General features: G+C 45.8%; 1 protein-coding gene across 1 annotated transcript in view; it reads left to right on the top strand.

Moving 5' to 3' along the window:
- Kif13a (kinesin family member 13A) overlaps positions 1-19,029 on the top strand; it is a 180,360-nt gene that overhangs the window by 74,361 nt on the left and 86,970 nt on the right. The window contains exon 4 of the mRNA XM_028763098.1: positions 10,395-10,455. Within this exon, the coding sequence (XP_028618931.1) occupies positions 10,395-10,455 (61 nt within the window). The remainder of the gene's footprint in view (positions 1-10,394; positions 10,456-19,029) is intronic.

Raw genomic sequence — 19,029 nt, forward strand, 5'->3', positions numbered from 1 at the left:
CCCCCCCCCCCCCCCCCCCCCCCCCCCCCCCCCCCCCCCCCCGAAGGTGTCCAGTTGCACACACTCTGGTTAGTGTAGGATACATGAAAGGAAACATTGAATGTTAAAACAACAACAACAACAAGAGAAATGGTAGCTTATAGAGAACCCATGGTCAGATCTCAGTCTGGTTGGTCGGTCGGAAAGATTACTTGGGATTTTCATGTATTCCAGTCATATAATCAGTAGCATGCATACAAGAAATTGACCTTGCTGCAGATGCAAGATACACCAGTGAAGAGAGAACACAGGGTAGACAGCAGGGCTGGGCTATCACACTGGAGCTGCCTTGTGCTAGCCTGCTCATGCCGGGTGATACAGGCGTGGCACCGTGAGTTGCTCAGTGCCTTGAGACAACAATGGTCTGTTTCTCTAAAGTTAGCATCAGCCCAGGTCGGTAGGTCTGCAGGTCGGCTGTGGCTTTAGCGTGGATTCCAGTCTGAAGGATCCACTGCCATCTGGGACTTGCTAGTGCTGTGACTCACAATCCTCCTTCTCCTCAGAACCTGCATGCAGTCACACTTTGCTCGGATACACGTGGCCGAAACGAGTGCTGTGGCCAACCCACTCTCTGTAGGATGAGGAATTGCATCCCCTTCTGCAGGTGCGACAGGTCACATGGCCATAGTGGGAACATATGACCTTCCCGAGGAGGGCAGGGAGTCTTATGGAACAGCAGCACGCTGCTAACACACTCTGCCATTCTAACGCATTTTAAAATCTTTTTTCCAAAAGACCTTCAGAAACACAACCCCTTGTACTTTTGTCCTGACTTTTCTTTAGACTGTTTCACCTCTCACCAGTTTTGTGCCTGGCTTTATTCAGAGTCAGTTATTCTCACTGTGTTCTGTGCCCAAGAACGCTCACAGATGCAGATGGTGGGGTACTTCTCAGCCCCTAAAGAGAACATTGTTATCTCCCCTGTCTCTCAGCATGGTCCAGCTTGCTATCCAGAACAGTAAACGCTGTCTGGACCAGGGGAAGCACCTGGAGTCCTGCCTCAGGCATCCCCAGCAGAGTGACAGCTCCTTCCACCCTTTCCTGTGTCTGCAACCACTGGGCTGTCTTGGGTCCTTGGAGTCTGAGGATCTGGTTCCTGGAAGCCAGCCAGCTTCCTCTTCTCTCTGGCAGTTTACACACTGGGCTTTATCCCAGGTGGTGTGGAAAGCACAGAAGGCGATCTCTCTGGAACCAGGTCTAAATACCCCCCATGATGATTGGTGTCAGGGTTTTAGTCTTCCTTTTGTGATTGGTAGTGGCAGCCATTTTCCAAGAAGGCAGACAGGCTGCAAACTGTAAGCTCAGATGCTCGCAGCTTCCATCAGTGTTTGTTAAAGGAACAGCCCATGTTTGGAAATACCCACGTTGCCTTTCTGAATGCACTGTGGGAGAAGTTTAGTCTTTATTCCGTAATTGATGAGAGAACCACTATAGAATACCTTCAGACAGAGGATGTGGCACCTCTACACCCCTGTCAGCAGCCAGTGAAGTGGATGCTGGGAGAGACTGAAAAAGACGTGAAATGAACTGAACAAAGTATTCAAAAGAGTCGGGAGTGAGTTCCTGCTTCGTTGAGTAGGTGCCGCTGGTTTACACATACCCAGTGTTAAGTGGAAGCCCTGTGCTATTGTTTAAATCTTGGCATGGGGTTCCTATTTAAAAATTAAAATTTTCCTTTTTAATTGTTATAATATGGGATGAGTTCCTGAGAGAGACACTCTTCCCTCTCAGAACACTGAGTCCCCCCTCTAAGGTACTTGCCAGAAGTGTAGTTTCCTCTTGTGGTAGATAGGATGACGTCCCTGAGCTCAGGGCAATGCCTTCTTTCTTGTGGGTGTGCTGCAGATGCGGTGTTAGCTGCTTTGACTCTTCAGCCGGGCAGGGCTGACTGTGGAACCCAAGATATTGTTTGGTGTGTAGTTACAAGTATGTGTGAAAGAATGATTAATTACACTGTGAAAAGACAGCGTTGACTTGACAGACTTTTAAACAGGAAGGGGGGTCTGTCAGCAGAGCTGACTAGTAAGGCTGGTGGCTCTGGTATTCCTCTCCCTGGTCTGTGGCAGCTGTGTTCAACACGCACAGGCTGAAGTTTGTGTTGGTCCAGTGACTTCTACAAACAGTAGCAGTGAGGACAGACCTAGGCTCAAACAGGCTCCTGTGCAGTTATAGTCTGGGATTTCTAAGTGAGGACTAACTTAAAATAATTAATAATAATAATACAACTAGCATATATTTATTACACATAGTGATGGGTAACTATTTTATAATAATTCTGATGGTAGGAGAGAGAAAAGTGAGAAAAGTATTGAAAATGTCCACATGGATTGGAATATAGAATGTTCCTTGTCTTTTGGTGTGACAGTTTCATGACACCATGTGGTGAAATGGGGGCAGACCAGAAACATCTTTCTTACAGTTAGAAAGTTAAAAAGAAAGAAAGGAAGGAAGGAAGGAAGGAAGGAAGGGAGGGAGGGAGGGAGGGAGGGAGGGAGGGAGGGAGGAAGGAAAGAGGAAGGAAAGAAAGAAAGAAAGAAAGAAAGAAAGAGAGAGAGAGGGGGGGATGGAGGGAGGGAGGAAGGAAGGAAGGAAGGAAGGAAGGAAAGAAGGAAGGAAAGAAGGAAGGAAGGAAGACAGCAGACAGACAAAATAGGACCCCAGCAAGCCTGTTTTCCAGCAACTGGAGACATTGAGATTTGCAGAGTGATCTTGGGCACAGATTCCAGACAGTGCAGGATGGGCTATGAATGGCAGCTGGGTCTCCAGATGTGAACACAGAGTTCATAGTTCAAAGGGGAAGAGACTATTCCCTCACATAAAGCAGAGGGACTGCACATGGAGTGGATGTCTCAAGCATTCTAGATTTGGGAGCTAGGAAGTCACGTGATTTGCACTAGTGTTTGCACATGAACTTGGAAAAACAAAGACTTTATATTTTTGTGTGTATATTTAACCTAGTGAATTCTGAGCCCTTACCTGCCCTGGTAAGGAAGGAAGAAACAAGTGGGTACAGTTATCAGACCAGGGAGGCTCCCAGTGAGATGGGGGCATGAAGCAGGGAACTCAGTGCCTGGTCCATAATCAACATTCTACACGTCGTGTCTGTCCAGAGACCAGCCCGTGCATAGGTGATGCTGAGGGTGATAACGGTGTCTGCTGTGTCCTGTCACGTGCTCAGTGTTCTGTCAGCAGCCATTTTGTTGGTAGGGACTCTGTATTGGAGGGATGGAGCTGTTGACTTAGAAAACCCAGAGGAGGGAAGATTGGCTTCACAGAGAGGAAAGCAGGGAAGCAGTATACGAGGTGTCCTGGGTAAAGAACATGCAGCACTCACTGGACAGGGAGGAGGAGGGTACTCAGCAAGAGCTCTATCTGGGCTTATTGTTTGAGAGCATAGAGTGAGGTAGGAAAGCCAGATGGCTAGTCACATTGTGTCTGTCAGGAAGCGGAGAGGAAATGGGGTGGGAATTAGGTCTCAAGACCTGCCCCCAGTGACACACTTCTGCCAATGTGTCCCTACCTCCTAAAGCTTCCACACACAGCCTTCTAAAATGGCCATCAGCTGAGCCTGCAGGGAGCATTGCTCATTCAAACCACAGTGGGAAAGTTCCCTCACTTTCAGTTTCTAACTTCTTAGTCTGGGCTTCGTGGTGTTCAATACCAGAGGCCTTCTGGGTCTTCGGTTGAGGCTGCAGAGCAAAGGTGGCCAGTCCTGAGCAGAATATACAGATGAATAAGGAAAACTGCATCATGTGTTCAGCAAAGAAGGGAGAATTGGAGAATTCATAAACACAAAAATTCCGTCTACAGGTTAAGTCTTGTCTTCCCTACAATGGGAGTGAAAAGGGTCTTCACCACTGTCTGTATTGGTGAAGTATTTACCGGAGATGATCTGTGCTGTTAAGTGGCCATTATATGTGAATACACAGATTCACAAGATTGTTCAGCTAAGGGAGAACTCACTATCTTAGTCAGGGCTACTGTTTGCTGTGATGAAACCACCAGGACCAAAAGCGCCTTGGAGAGGAAAGGGTTTATTTGTCTTACCCTCTCACATCATAGCCCATTACCAAGGAAGTCAGGGCAGGGACTCAAACAGGGCAGGAACCTGGAGGCAGGAGCTGATGCAGAGGCCATGGAAGGGTGCTGCTTACTGGCTTGCTCCTCATGGCTTGCTTCTCTTGTATTCTTTCAGAACCCAGGACTACCAGCTCAGGGCTGGCCCCACCCACCATGGGCTGCCCCCCCCCCATTAGGAAAATACCCTACAGGCTTGCCTCCAGCTTGATCTTGTGGAAACATTTTCTTAATTGAGGCTCCCTCCTCTCGAGCTGTGTCAAGTTGACATAAAACTAGCCAGTGCATTCACCAAGAAGGTGTTAGAGACGAAGATGTAATTTTTTTTTGTTTTGATGAGTCATATAGCATGAGAGCAAAGCCCTTGACCTCTTAATAAATAATCATAATTCCAAAACAATGGAAGCCATGCATGGAGATGTGTGTCTACACGGGCACAAGTGCACTGAGGCCGACATGGAGTTCAGGGTACTTAGAAATGTTCTTAAGCTGCTGGAGACTCCAGGGCCTGAAGCTGCTTGCTGCCAAGCCTGATGTTTGAGTGTAAGATCCGGGACTCAGGTCTTTTTATTTTTATTTTTTTTAAAGATTTATTTATTTATTATATATGAATACACTGTAGCTGTCTTCAGACACACCAGAAGAGGGCAGCGAATCTCATTACGGATGGTTGTAAGCCACCATGTGGTTGCTGGGATTTGAACTCAGGACCTCTGAAAGAGCAGTCAGTGCTCTTAACCACTGAGCCATCTCTCCAGCCCCCCGGGACTCAGGTCTTTATGTAAAGGAAAACACTGACCCCACAAGCTGTTCTCCAGCCTCCGTACTGTGTGCTGTATCCTACACACCATCATCATCATCATCACCACCACCATCATCATCTTCATCATCATCATCATCTATTAAATTTTTAAAAGAAGTATCCCCAGTAAAGGTTTCATAAAGGAGGGACATTTAAGATAACGCTGAAAAAGTTAAAGGAAAATCGAAACAGGCTTAGACTCAGGTTGGAAAAATGGATGTTTGTTTTCCAAGCTTTCCTCGTGTACAATAATAATTAGATACATCACTTTCCTCCTGGGAAAGGGATGAAAAGACATGTTCAAATTATTTTTAAAACAATACATGCGTTTTTTAGGAATAATTATTTCCTGCTTCGTTCTTTTCTGGGAGGGGTGGATGGAGTCTCATATCCAGCCCCATCGGGCTGGTCGTGAGCTGCTGATCCACTAGCCTCGAGCTCCAAGCGGGGTTTCAGGATCGCACCACCATGCCCCCCGCCCCCCGCTGTTTGCTGGGGTTTCAGGAGCGCACCACCACGCCCCACTGTTTAATATTTTTAACTAGATTTATGCAACTACAGGACAGAAAATATAACTGTCAAGTGTCTGAGTTCAAACTGAGAGCGATAGGTAGGTCTCTAGTGATGGTTTCCTGAAGTAAATTCTCGTGGTTGGAGACCTTAGGGAGGGCACAAAACTAGACAGGATCGAGGAAGGCCACAGAGGGGGTGGAGAGATGGCTTGGCGCTTAAAAGCACTTGCTACTCTTGCTGAAGACCCAGGTTCTGAGTGCAGCTTCCAGCACCCACGTCAGGCGCTGCCTGTAATTCCAAAGGGGACTCTGATGCCCTCTTCTGGTCTCTGTGGGTACTACATGCACATGGCAAAACAGTCGTGCACATAAAAGTATATTAATCTTTTTTTTTTTTTTTTCAAAGGGGAACGAAATGAAGAAAGCCACAGAATCCATGCGGTTGAAATTTTTTCACATTTGGCCTTTATTACTTTGTTGAACTGGGGTCTTAGTCTCTCTGTGTTGCTCAGGCTAGCCTCAAATTCTTGATCCTCCTACCTCAGCCTTCTAAGTGCGATGATTACAGGTCTGTAGCACCATATCTGACAACTGTTTTTTATGGATTGGAAAAATGGCAGCAGACCACATTTCTCAGAACTCTGGTGTCTTCTGTTTCCCTTCGGAACACGCTAGATGCTTCTTTCAGGGTTTTGGGTTTTTTAAAACCACAATTGAATTTTGCTGAAATGCCACCAGAGATCACACTTCTCGGTAAGCGGGGAGTTTGTACGGTGTGCTGCTCACAAATCCTGGAGCCTCCTTAATTCAGGATATATGTCACTCAGTGAGTTCATCTTATTAAAAACAGCCTTCGCAGCCTCGCTGTCTGCTCAGCGGTTCACAGAAATGCAGAGCTAACATTTTCTAAGGGCCCAATGGGGCTGGAGCAGATGGACAAGCTGCTAGGAATTTGGTGCTGGCATGAGTCTTACACATGTTGGGCTAAGAAAAGAGAGTGGGATTTTGCTGAAGACAGTGGGTTGGTAATTTTATAATTAACTCGAGAATGTCTGTACATTCGGCTCTTTTTCTGGTTAGAAAGGTGGGGATTCCTGGTGTTGGTTGGCATTGATGAAGTAGGTGGCTTATGCTTGGTGTTCTCTTTCCCCCCCACCCCGTGTGTGTGTGTGTGTGTGTGTGTGTTGTTGAGGGTATCACTTGATATCCCATGCTGACCCAGAACTTACTATGTACCCCACACTGGCATCAGACTTGTGGCAATCCTCCTGCCTCAGCCTCCCAAGTGCTAAGATTCCAGGTTTGAGCTACCACACTCAGACCCCATCTTTATGTATTTGCTTGGTTGTATGCAGGCCTTTGGTGTCTCCCATCACCGACTTTGCAGTGAGGATACAAGCAACTTCTGTAATGAGCCATGCAGTAGCCGTTACGGACTCTAACAGAAGCAGTTAGCCTAGAACAATACAGGTCTCTAGTATGATATATGGTGTCTTATATTTAGTGAGGTGAGTCACTCTCCAGACTTCCTCCTGATAAATGTTTACTAAAATAAAAACCTACACTCCATATCTGGCTTGCTGGGATCACTACCCTAAGTGCCCAAGACCAGCATTTGTGAAATCCAGAAGATCCCACAGCTCAAGAAGGAGAGGTCTGTGCTTGGTAGGCAGAGAACCCAGTATCCTGTAATTCCTTCAGGTCCCCCTTATACTTGCTAGCTTTTTAATATTTGTCTAGAATTTAAAGGGGAGAGATGGAGGATGAAATTTTATGTTTTTTTTTTTCCTATTAGAAACAACTTCAAATCCTCAACTGTTAAAAAATATAGCAGATGAGCAGTGATTGCTACTAACAGGTACATACTCCAGCTTGGGCTAGATCGCATTGTATTTCAAGTAGTGGCCCTGTGCTTAGAGACCAGTAGATTGGCATCTCAGTATGCAAGACAGCAAACTGTTAAAAATCAGCCTGAGATGGATGAGAATGCCACTCTCTATAGGAACTACTAAAGAGACTTGTTGTGATCCTGAAGACACTAGTGGAGATATTTAAAAATTGGGAAAGAATTTGTACTGACCATTTGCACTAAGGTTGGCGGTTGGCTTAGGTAGAAGACAAAGGCAGATGTTCTGAGGACGAAAGAAAAGTATTACCTGGTTTCATGGAGGGGTGGGAAATTGTAGAATCTTTATTTCTAGAAATGTTTTAAAACAACACAGGTCTCTTGGGGGCAGTGTTGAAGTTCAGTCCTACCCAAAGGCAAGAAGATTATCTGGATTATGCCTGTGTGGTCTTTTGAGTCATTGAAAGAACCCTCACAGGCAGGAAATGTTCTTTGTTGGCAGAAACTATTGTCTCTGCTGTTGGTTACAAGGTTGCCTTTGGTGCCTATGTCTGTATCAAACTTGAATCGGGTGTCAGTGGTGTAAGTGATGTATAGTCCATGTGCCTGAATCTGTGTTGGGATGAAACTATTGTACACATGAGTTAGTCTTTTGATTTTGTTTTGTGTGCGTGCGTGCGTGCGTGCGTGCGTGCGTGCGTGTTTGAGAGGGGGAGGTGGGAAGGAGAGAGAAAGAGAGAGGAGGGGATGAAGAGGATGAAGAGAGGGTGTGAGTTGTGGCATATCCCCCTCCCTTATTCCTTGAGACGGGGTCTTTTACAGAACCTGGAGCTAGGTTGGAAGCCCCCGAAATCCTCCCAGCTCTGCTGCCCTCCTTCATTGCTGGGCTTACAGGTACCCAGGCTCACATGGAGCTTTTTACATGGATTCTGGACATTTGAACTCAGGTCCTCATAACTGTGCAGCAAGCACTCTTAGCTACTGAGCCATCTTGCCAGCCCATGTAAGACTTTTGTTATATAAAAAGTACCTGCTTCCTTGCAAAGTTTCAATGCCGTGAATCATTTGATAAATAATTCCAAAGCAATGAATATAAATATTGCAGGTTTCAAAGATAAATTAAATATGGTTCCTGCCTTCAGGGAACTTAGGATACAAGTGGAGATTAAAACATTCACAGATCATCCAACTATGTCCAATCTGCAGCCTACAGGCTTATGCCTGCCAGAGTAGCTATGAATTCAACCCAACAGGTTTGTTGATGTCACTATATCAAAAGGTTTGGCATTCCTATGTCATGATTAGTAGATAACAGAAAAAATTGGAATGGAAGCAGAGAAAACGATTAAGTACTCTTGTGAGATACCAGAGAAGGGGGGAAATCCCTTGTCTATTCAAGAAGTGTTTTCTGGAAGAAAACGTGTTGACCCAGGTCTGCAGTATTAAACATCTCGAAGGGTGGATGTGAAGAGAAAAATGAAAACAGATTGGGTGTGTGCCTAGTCATTCCAAAGGACACACTCCACTGGGCACGGGGAGCAAGGGAGGTGGTTGGCCAGGAGCTCTTGGTGTCCAGTCTGGATTGCCAGGCTGAGTTGGGTCAGAGTGTGTCCCTTAAAGTGTTGATGCAGTGGAAGACCCCTGTGCAGGGGTGTAGTGAATAACCCCGGCCTTGTATTTTGATACTAATTTCCCTTTCTTGGGAAGGGCTGCGGAGGAGGATTTCTAGTAAACCTTCTGCCCATCTTAATTTGTAAAATAAAGGCTGGAGCCAGTGATTGGGCAGAGGAAGGGGAGGTGGAGATATAAAAGCTGGGGAGAGAAGAAAGAGAGGGAGGACAACTGGAGGAAGACAACGGAGGATGACTGGGGAGAGAAGAGAGAGAGGACGACTGGGGAGAAAAGAGAAGAGAGGAGAGAGAAGACAATAGAGGACGACGAAGGAAGACAACTGGGAAGCAGGAGGTAGAAGGACAAACACAGAGTCTGGAAAACCCTCAAGTTATAAGGGTCTCATAGCTGGGGAACACAGTAGTGTAGGGGTATCTGCCCAATCTAGGCTTACCGAATATATTCATAATTACTAAGTTGTGTTTTCATTGACCGGTCCTATTCGGGTTGGAGATTTAAATATCACCCACTGCACAGGTGGGAAAAAGCCTCAGTGTGTAGCTCCAGAAAGAGGCTGCAGAGCCATTGGGAGCTGCCCCAGAGGTGCGTGTTTGCAGGCTAAAGTTACTTGTTAATAAGTATTCTCCAAAACTGAATTACAAGAACTGAGAAGGCTAGGTATTTAGATGGTTGTTTTCTGGAAGACTTTCCAAAGCTTTCACCCCAGAAACCGGAAGCAGGGCAATCCGTGTGTGCAGTGTTCAGTGTGATTTTATCTTCCTCCAGGGGCCATCTCGTAGAACTCCTGTTCCTTAGGACACCAACTGGGGAGTGTTTTTCTGTGCATTTGACAGTGGCTTGAGCACAGGTAGTAGTGTTTGTGTGGAAAGATCGTGGCTAGGTAGGAGTTCTTATCTGGTCAGCTTTCTGGAGGTGAGTGGAGGATTAGTGCCTGAGTTGTCAGCGATACTCAGGCAGGGATTGTGTGTTGAAACAGTAAGGAAGAAAGAAATCCCAGATTGTGAAGGGAGGTAACTGCCTTTGTTCAAGACATGACAGCATGGTGGATGACTAGGAGGGTGGATGACTAGAAGAAGGAACTGGTGTAAAAATATACTCATCTAACTCTGCTCGAGAAGGTGTAGGGGAGAAAACTTAAAGGTTTCAGTGCACACTATTAGACTTGTGTGTGTGTGTGTGTGTGTAGGATTCTTATTAAGTGTAGTGTTCAATAAACCACCTGGTTCATATGTCTGTCTGTTAGAATTCCAGATAAACAGTAGTTTTTATATGAATTCATGACTGGAGGACAGTTGCCCCCAAACTACTCCTGTTTTCCCCATCAGACAATAGCGAGCCTCCCCATCCTCTCTGAACATTTCCCCCCTCCCCTCATCCTCTCTGAGCATTTCCACCACCCCCCCATCCTCTCTGAGCATCCCCCCCCCCGCCCAATTCACGTCTCTGGAACTCATTCTTAAGCTTTATATTTTGTTCTTCCATTCAGGTGTTTGCCTTTGATTATTGCTTTTGGTCCATGGATGAATCGAACACAACAAAATATGCTGGTAAGTTGGCTGTTCCCTCTGGGCCTGTGCTGTTTTGTCTGTTTTCTCTGCTTATTCTGTACTCTCCTTTTCCTGTGAGTCTCACACCCACTCTCTCGTTCTAGTGGGTGGGTTTGCAAAGTCAGTGATCTGGCTCTACTGTTTTCTGGCTGAACACCTTAGACTGGGTTTGAAAACCCCAACAGAGGGACATGGGTAAGGGTGCACACCTACGGTTCCAGCACCGAGGGAGCTGAGGCAAGAGGATAGCCTTGAGTTCAAGGCCAGTTCGAGGCTGAGATACATAGCCAGTATTAGGCCAGGCAGTGCTATCAAGACTCTCCCACCTCCCCCGCCCCCTACCCTGTACCATCAAAATTCCAAACCCCATTAGGTTTTTAGTCATCTGCTTCTTAGGGATGCCGTTGGCCTCACAGATGCTCCCAGGTCAAGCCTAAACTTTGCAAGGTTTAATTAAGTGCTATAGAAACTCTGAGTTACAAAAGCACGGACTGGCTGCTGTGCGCTGAAAGCGAGCACACAAAGTACGTCCGAAGTGGGAAACGGTAATTATTGAGGTTAGGTGTATGTTAAGTCACCTGATTCAGTCATTCCAGAATGCATTCATATATTAAAGTATGTGTGTAACACACAAATACAAGTTTTACTTGTTAATTATGAAAAACTTAAGCCTGTAAGAGGAATGTCAGAGGTACCCAGACAAGAAGTATCATGGAGCCAAAGCAAATCCGTGGACCTTGATGTCAGGTCCGGGTTAAAAAATCCCAGAACGGGGCCGGGCGGTGGTGGCGCACGCCTTTAATCCCAGCACTTGGGAGGCAGAGGCAGGCGGATTTCTGAGTTCGAGAGTTCGAGGCTAGCCTGGTCTACAGAGTGAGTTCCAGGACAGCCAGGGCTACTCAGAGAAACCCTGTCTCGAAAAACCAAAAAAAAAAAAAAAAAAAAAAAAAAAAAAAAATCCCAGAACGCTGCTTTGGCTCTTTGGGATAAGTGCTTAATTTCTCTGAGCCTCATCGTGCTTCCTATAAAATGGGAAAGGCAGCCCCTGTGGACCTATGCCATTGGTGTCCCATGGGCTATCTAGGGACCCTAAATGCTGACTGGTGGAAGGCACCTATAAGCGATAGTCCATTTGAGTTTCTTGTAGGGTGGGGCTGGGCAGAGAGCCCAGTGATGACCGGAAAGCCTCAAAGGCAAGCTAAGACGTAGAGATCAGTGGGGTGAAGCAAGCTGTTGGGATGGGCTGCTTAAGACTGTGTAGGAGAGACCGCTTTCCTCCTTCCTGTGTCCCTCTGCACATGTCTTCCATTGAGTTCCTGCCCTCGGGACACCACAGTAGCCTCTCCCAGTTTAGTACGCAGGGCGCGAAGACTTTCTTCTCAGCCAAGTACAACTTCATTGGATCCAGATGATAAGAGATCTGTGGGATTTAGGATCTGAGAAACACTACGTTCAGAATTCTAAATAGATAAAAATGATCATTAATGTACGGACAGCCTAACGTTGGCACAATTTTTGGCTGCATGATCAATTCAAATAAGTTTGCGCTAACCTTGAAAGAAGGTCTCTCGATTCATGGAAACATGCACCTTTACAGTACTGAGGGGAGAGGTAGAACGTTCCTTATTCTGTAGATACCATCATTATTACACACATAACACTGTTAGCAAACCGTAAGATTTGTGGCCGCTGTTCTTTCCGGTATTGGATTGTTATTGAGAATCTGCATAGGAGATGCGTTGCTTGTAGGTGAGATTTTTGGCTTCAGCACCAATTTGATTTCTCTTCTTCTTGATTAAAAGGAACAGCGGTTCTTAGCTGTGACTAGAAACATTAAGGTGGAAGCGTTCATTCCCTGGTGAGGAATAAGGGGAGAGAGAAGCACAGAGTTCCTGAAACCAACCTATTTGTCAGGCTCCATGAAGAATGGCCTCATTGAGACTGAGTCCAGGCTCTCAAAGCAGCTCTCAAAACTGGGGTCTGGCGGGCCAAGTGGGGGTTGGTAGATGCATGGGCTGGGAGAGCCAAGGATGCCAGGATCCTCACGCCTCACGGGCTGGGTCTGAACATTAAATCTTCAAAGTCTTGCTGTTTATTAGACGCTATTGCAAGATGCTCTGTCCTCTCTGGCTTTTTAACCTGAAACTCTTGAGTTCTCTGGAATCAAGAAGGGCACCTCAGGGCTTGGGCAGAGCACTTAAAAGAATGTGACAGCTTACGTCAGATGATGGGGTTCCGATTCTTGGCCCCCACCTTTGCACTGTTGGTGTGTGTGTGTGTGTGTCACTGAATCCTTTTACCTAGTACTGGTCCCATAAGTTGTGTCCTCAAATGTCTCATTGCTTCATTGTGTCAGGACCGTGGGTAGCATCAGTCTGTTGACAAACGGATGAACCAGGCTGGGATTTATGGCACCTGGTTTTGCCACAAGCTGCCAGGCTTTGGTGAGATAAAGATAACCTTTTTCCTCATCTGTGGACAGGATGAGGTAGAGAAGGAACTGCAGCCACATCTCCCATAAAGCTGAATTGTCCATTTTATGTGGACAGCACAGCTGTGGCGGCTTCTTTGGCGAATCAAAGGCTGGTTTGTTCAGTCATTTGCGTTGCATGGAAGCGAAGCACTGTGTGCTTGAAGTGTCTCTTCCTCCTCTTACCCTCTTGGTATGTTGATATCGTAATGTCCGGCAGGTATTTTTGAGTCAGAAGCAAAAGTCTTTGTGGTAGGAATAAGTGGAGGGGAAGGCAGACAGGTTAATAGACTTCAGAGTTAGAGACCTCAAAAGACAGACAAGTTAATAGATTGCAGAGTTAGAGACCTCAAACCTGCCCCCTCTATAGAAACCCACGTCTTTCCCCCAACCTCAGCATGCAGCCACACGTAGATCTCATTACAAGATTAGAAAGTGATTGCATTAGAGTTCATAGTGACAAACTCGAGCCATCTCAGTAAATGATCACATCATGCAAATGGTAATTAAGACCTCCTTGATAGGGAATCAATAGTTTAAAAAAAAAAAATCTCATTTCCTAAATGAGCCCTGCCAGTAGGTAAGTGATTTCCAAGAGCTTTGCTGTTTATTTCCTGCCTGCTCATCTTTGAATCTTACTGCAGATAGAAACAGCAGTCTGGGGGCTGGAGGGATGGCTCAGTGGTTAAGAACACTTGCTGTCCTTCCAGAGGACCTGCATTTGGTTCCCAGCATCCACACTGGTGGCTCACAGTCTCCTGTGACTCCAGCTCCAGGGGATCTGTTGCCCTCCTCAGCCTCCTCAGGCAGCAGTCCACACATGGCATACACAAACACATAAATACATAAATAGAAATAAGAACAAGTATTTTCTTAAAGGAAAGAATAGCAGTCTGGTGGTGATATATGTGAGGTCAGTGTAGGTAATATCTCTTAGCCTGGGAGATTCTGAACATTGGCCTAGAAATTACGTAATCTTTCTTGCCATATGGTGTTTTGCTCAAATTTACTGAAACCATGTGTTCTTGGGCATTTGTGGGTACCCCACAACCTGGAAGAAAAGATTTACTGCTGACTCCTGATCTCCTCGTGTGGTTCCCGCTGTGTGATGATACAGGAGCACCTTCAGGTCGAGGGCCAAGCTGCAGGCTGGAACTAGATGGCCGTGTTTGATTCTGTTCCCATCTTGGGGGGTTTATGTGGTCAGAGGTGGAAATGATTAATTTCACATTGCTTAAGGGAAGCGAGACGACAGAGCCTGTGTGCACCAAAATTAACATTCTAAAAGCTATCAGTTGCCAAATTAGAACCAAATTATCAGCAGAATGGCACAGTATGAATAGGTTTTAATGTATTGAGGTGTAAGTGTTTGACTGTTGAAGTGTATAGTAACTACCTGAAGAAGGCCCAGTCTCTTGGGGTTGGGTTTCTTGGGCTCAGCCAGTAGACAATCATAACAAACCTTCATTATCGGGAATCTGAGGATGAACTGAGACTCTTAGCAAGTTCTGTGCATCCAGGAAATAGCTGAGAGTTCTTAGCACTAATGGTTCTTCATGTAGTCAGCAGGAACACTGATGTTGGCTGTGCAGCCATCATTAAGGTCAGCCCGTATTGTACACGAAGCCTGCTGTCCTGAAAGCCACTAAGCAAATGAAAAATGCACAAACTTTTTCCAGGTTTGATTCTTTTCCTTTAAAGTATTTTTATAAATTGTCTCACACACAGGACCGTTCAAGTGACTCTGCTTCATCAAGTTCCTGAGTTTCCTAAACCTCTTTAAAATCAACAATTCTTCTTATTAAATAAATTTTTATTAAAAATAAAGAGGAGAGGGAGAGAGGGGGAGAGAGAGGATACACACACACACACACACACACACACACACAACTGTATATCAGAGAACAGCTTGCTGGAGTCAGATCTCTCCTTCCACTAAGCGGGACTCAGGTTGTCTGGCATTGGCAGCAAGCACCTTTATCTGCTGAGCTATCTCAATGGCCCAGAAACTCTCTCTGCATTTGTTTAATTAATGTATATAGTCACAAATACATCTATTTGACATAAACCAGCTTGGAACCCAATACAACTGACTCTTTAGAAAACATACTTCACTGGTAGAAGCTACAGGGATATGGTCTGCAGCGGGCCTGTATCAACTCAGGTAATTGATGTCTGTGAATCTCAGGAACTGGACATGAATGAGCAGTTCTATTCAGTAAAATTTAATGGGTAAAGATGCTCAAGATATAAACGAGCAAGTTAATCTTGCGAACTTTAAAGTAGATATGTATGTATATTTATATTTTTAGCATATATTTATTACACATATGTCTTGTTCTTGCCTCTAGTGTCTTCCCCACCCCCGGGTCCCTTTTTAATTTGGAGACAGGGTCTCGTGTATCCCAGACTGACTTCAAACTTGCTGTATTTGTAGCTGAGAATGACTTTGAACTTTTAAACATCTCCCAAGTGCTGGGTTATAGCTGTACACCACCATGACAGGGTTCACCTGTACTGGAGCTGGGACCCCGGGGTGTTGTCCACATTAGACACACACTGCTCTGACTGAGCCACAGCCCTGCCTCCAGACAGCCTTTTAAAAACCTACCCTACCCTGACTTTTTTCATGTTTCCTTTTTCTGACCCAGGAACACAGTTTGACTTAGATGCCTTCAGAGGGGCAGATAGCAGCAACTGTGGTACAAAATACAGTCCATATGCTGCATTCCTTCCCAGCATGGTGCTAAGCCTTTTACATGTAGGGGGCCGATATAATGACCAGAAGATGGAATTAGATAGGAAATCCTATTGTCTGCATTTCACAGATTAAAAAAAAAAGAGGTTTGGGAAGGTCCTGCTACACTTTAGAGGTAAAAATAGTGACCAGTGGAGATGGAAACAAAACCAGCAACACATTCTCTTGATGTCTGGATTGGACTCCTGTCCTGGACAGGTCTCATCTCCCTGAGCCCTAGAGTGGTTCCTTTAAGAAGCCCTGGTGGGGTGCTGAGCTGGGAGTGTGAGTACCCGAATCTTCCATCCAGGCAGATGCCATCCACACTCCTGAGCCCAGGTGCTTGATGGAGCTCGACACATTTCCCCAAGACCACCATAGCCAGGAGCTCTCGAAGGACAGGAGCTTGAGGCTGCTACCTTCCTGGAGAGAGTCATTGTAAAATGCTGTCAGAGCCAAGGGACGCATCTTTGTCAGTGGCTGTTCGTGTGGAGACAGGCTTCCCCGTAGAACATGCTTGCTTTGCTCCTTTCCCTGTGAGTCAGCCACTTCATCCAGCAATAACAATAGAAAGGGCCAGCTCAGGCCAGCCCTAGCAGTGTCGCAGGGTTGGAAACATTGTCTGGGTAAGTCACTCCCTGCTATGGTACAAGTGACACTTCCCTGGATGGCAATCCTGATAGCACTTGGATGCCACAGTGGAAAATGGCCTGAGGTTTACTTTCACTTCATGGGCCAGTTTCTCAAGTTCTCTTTATCAGGTCTCTTCACAGCAGACTTCTGAAGTTGATTGAAAATTAAAGTTTGCACCTCCAGGCCAAGGCTTAACGTCTTTGTTCCTTTATCTGAACTAGAGTTTGGGTTCATTCAACTTAAATATGGCCTGAAGTCTCTGGGTGTGAGAAATTTTGTGAGCTGTACTCCCTACACCAAAGGCCTTTGAAGAAGAATTTGCTTAAACCTCATCCAAATAAGGCCTTCTTCTCCCTTTGAGGTATGAAGCAAGACCTGCCTATTCTTGTACTATCCAGGTGCTCTGATTTGGAGCTGGGTCCCTGCCAGGTCCAGACTCATCAAAATGACTGTGGCTGTCAGCTCTGTGTAGAGGAGAGAGCACCTTCATAAAGAACTGGGCCCAGGAACTGCAGCTCAAGAATACACAGCCGAGGTCCTGCCACCCCTACTCCAGAGGAAAAAGATGAAGAAAAGAAGGGGCTTAAGAGATCCATTAGCTCTTGGGTTGTGTTTGTACTAGTTAGCTTCCATAGCTAGAGGGAACCTGGGATCAAAACTTACAGAGGAAAAAAAACTTTGTAGACCCCAATTCATGGCTGATTGGCCCCATTGCTTTGGTACTGAGAAAAAAAAAAGACAACATATAACCACTGGATGGTAAAGTGGAATAAAACCTTTAATCTCAAGACTAAGAAGTAAAGAAAAAAACTGTGGTTGCAAATCCTAGTCGTGTAAACTGCCAATAATCCAAGGATTCCTCCGCACACTTAGGTTCCTACCTTCTAAAGAGTCCACTAGCTCCCACCAGTACTACTCTGGACAAATATCATTAACTTGTGGGACTTTGGGAACATTTAAGACCTAAGCTATAACATTGTTCCAATCTTAGATACTATACTCTCCCACATAGATTAATATTCTGTGTAAGTCTATGCTGTGCTGTGCCCTACTGAAGAGTTTTATCCACTCCAATGTGTCTCCTTTTTAAATGTGGGTTATAAACAACATGGACCATACTGTCTCTCTTTGTTCTCCTGCTTTCTAAGGCCCAGCCCATCATATCTGTGCAGTAGGTGAATGTTGACCACAGGAGTAATACAGTTGTCTTTTCCCTTGTTCCCAGTTGTCTCCTTAAGTGCTTTGCTGTCAGGACTCTGAATTGTAAAGACCTGGCACGGTGACTGGGAGGCCATTGCTGCTGCTCCCAAGGGGTCAGGCGATGCCCACATATGGAGATCCGACAGGGTTGGTTTTTCAAGGATCTGTATCCTACGTGACTCAGTGTTGGGTGACTCGGACTGTGACTCAGCTTGCAGAGATCCCACACAGACTTCTGTTACTGCTCTGACATTGTGTTACAGGTCTCACTGGGCATGCCCATGTTTTATAACTTGTCTACATGGTCATAGGAGATTCGATTATAAACCCTGAAGGAAGTTGGCGTCGTGGCCATGCTTATTAACAGTGAGGTCAGATGCGGTATGCCCTGTGGACTCAGCACAGTGGGCATGTGAAGCTGACGTCTTCACAGATGCCTCCCTGACACTGGTTCTGCCAAGAAGCCACAGGGCTCTTGGGTTTGGCAGTGTTGTGGCTTTGCTCTGTTTGTCTGGGTTAAGAACAAATACCCATAGATCCTCCTGTTTCCCACAGGACTTCTGAACTTCTAGACAAACAGCACTCCATTCTGCCTGCGTGTAAACTATAAACTGTAATTGGGAAGCATTCAGGGTGGGGATATTGCATCTTTTATGAGATCTGCCCAGGCAATGTTTGAATTCCACAGTTCCCACCATGCACATAAACAGCTGCTTTTTTTTTTTTTTCAGCCAAGGTTCAGAAGGCAGTGGATAAGTCATTCTTTCCTAAGCTGAGGAAGGCTGTTAGGTTTTTAAAAAATAGGGAAGCAAACAAGACAGAATATTTTCTTTTAAAAATGAAAAAGCCTCACAGCTGGGGATGGCACTCAGTAATTGAGCTCTTACCTAGCATGGAAGACTCTATGTTTAGCCCCCAGTACTACAGAGGAGAAAAAAAGGCCTTCATTCAGCTGGGTCAACCGTGGATCTTTGGGATGTCCAGTGTTCTGTGACAGAGTGAAGAAGCGAAGCCATCCCTGGGCTGCCTGTAGAGATTGTTGTTGATGAGGGCAGGGCCTGCGCCACGGATACATGGTGCACTTTGAAGATTTGGTTAACCGCTTGGATCTTGGCTCCTTTCACAGCTATTCTTCCTGTAATAGTGGTTCCCCGATGGTGACTGAACAAAAGAATTGGTTGAGCATAACTGCAGCCCAGGGCTCATGTGTTCACACAGAGTCTCAGGGTGGGAAAATAACGAGAAGTCCATAGAACTGGTCCCATTCGTCATTTTACTGACTCTGTTATAGCGGGTCCTTTCCTTTTGCAACAATCTATCCTAATGTTAAAAGAAGGGGGGAGGGGGGAAGCACACACTAGTTTGCCTATCCTGGATCCCATTCCTTAGCGTGCTCTGACCTAAATTATGTTCTGCTTTCTGCTTGTCATCCCTAGGTAAGTGTATGTGAGTGATCGTTCCCTCCCTCCTTCCCCCCTTCTCTCTCTCTCTCTCTCTCTCTCTCTCTCTCTCTCTCTCTCTCTCTCTCTCTCTC

Source organism: Grammomys surdaster, unplaced genomic scaffold (genome assembly GCF_004785775.1).
Source record: "Grammomys surdaster isolate TR1022 unplaced genomic scaffold, NIH_TR_1.0 137, whole genome shotgun sequence".
NCBI lineage: Eukaryota > Metazoa > Chordata > Mammalia > Rodentia > Muridae > Grammomys > Grammomys surdaster.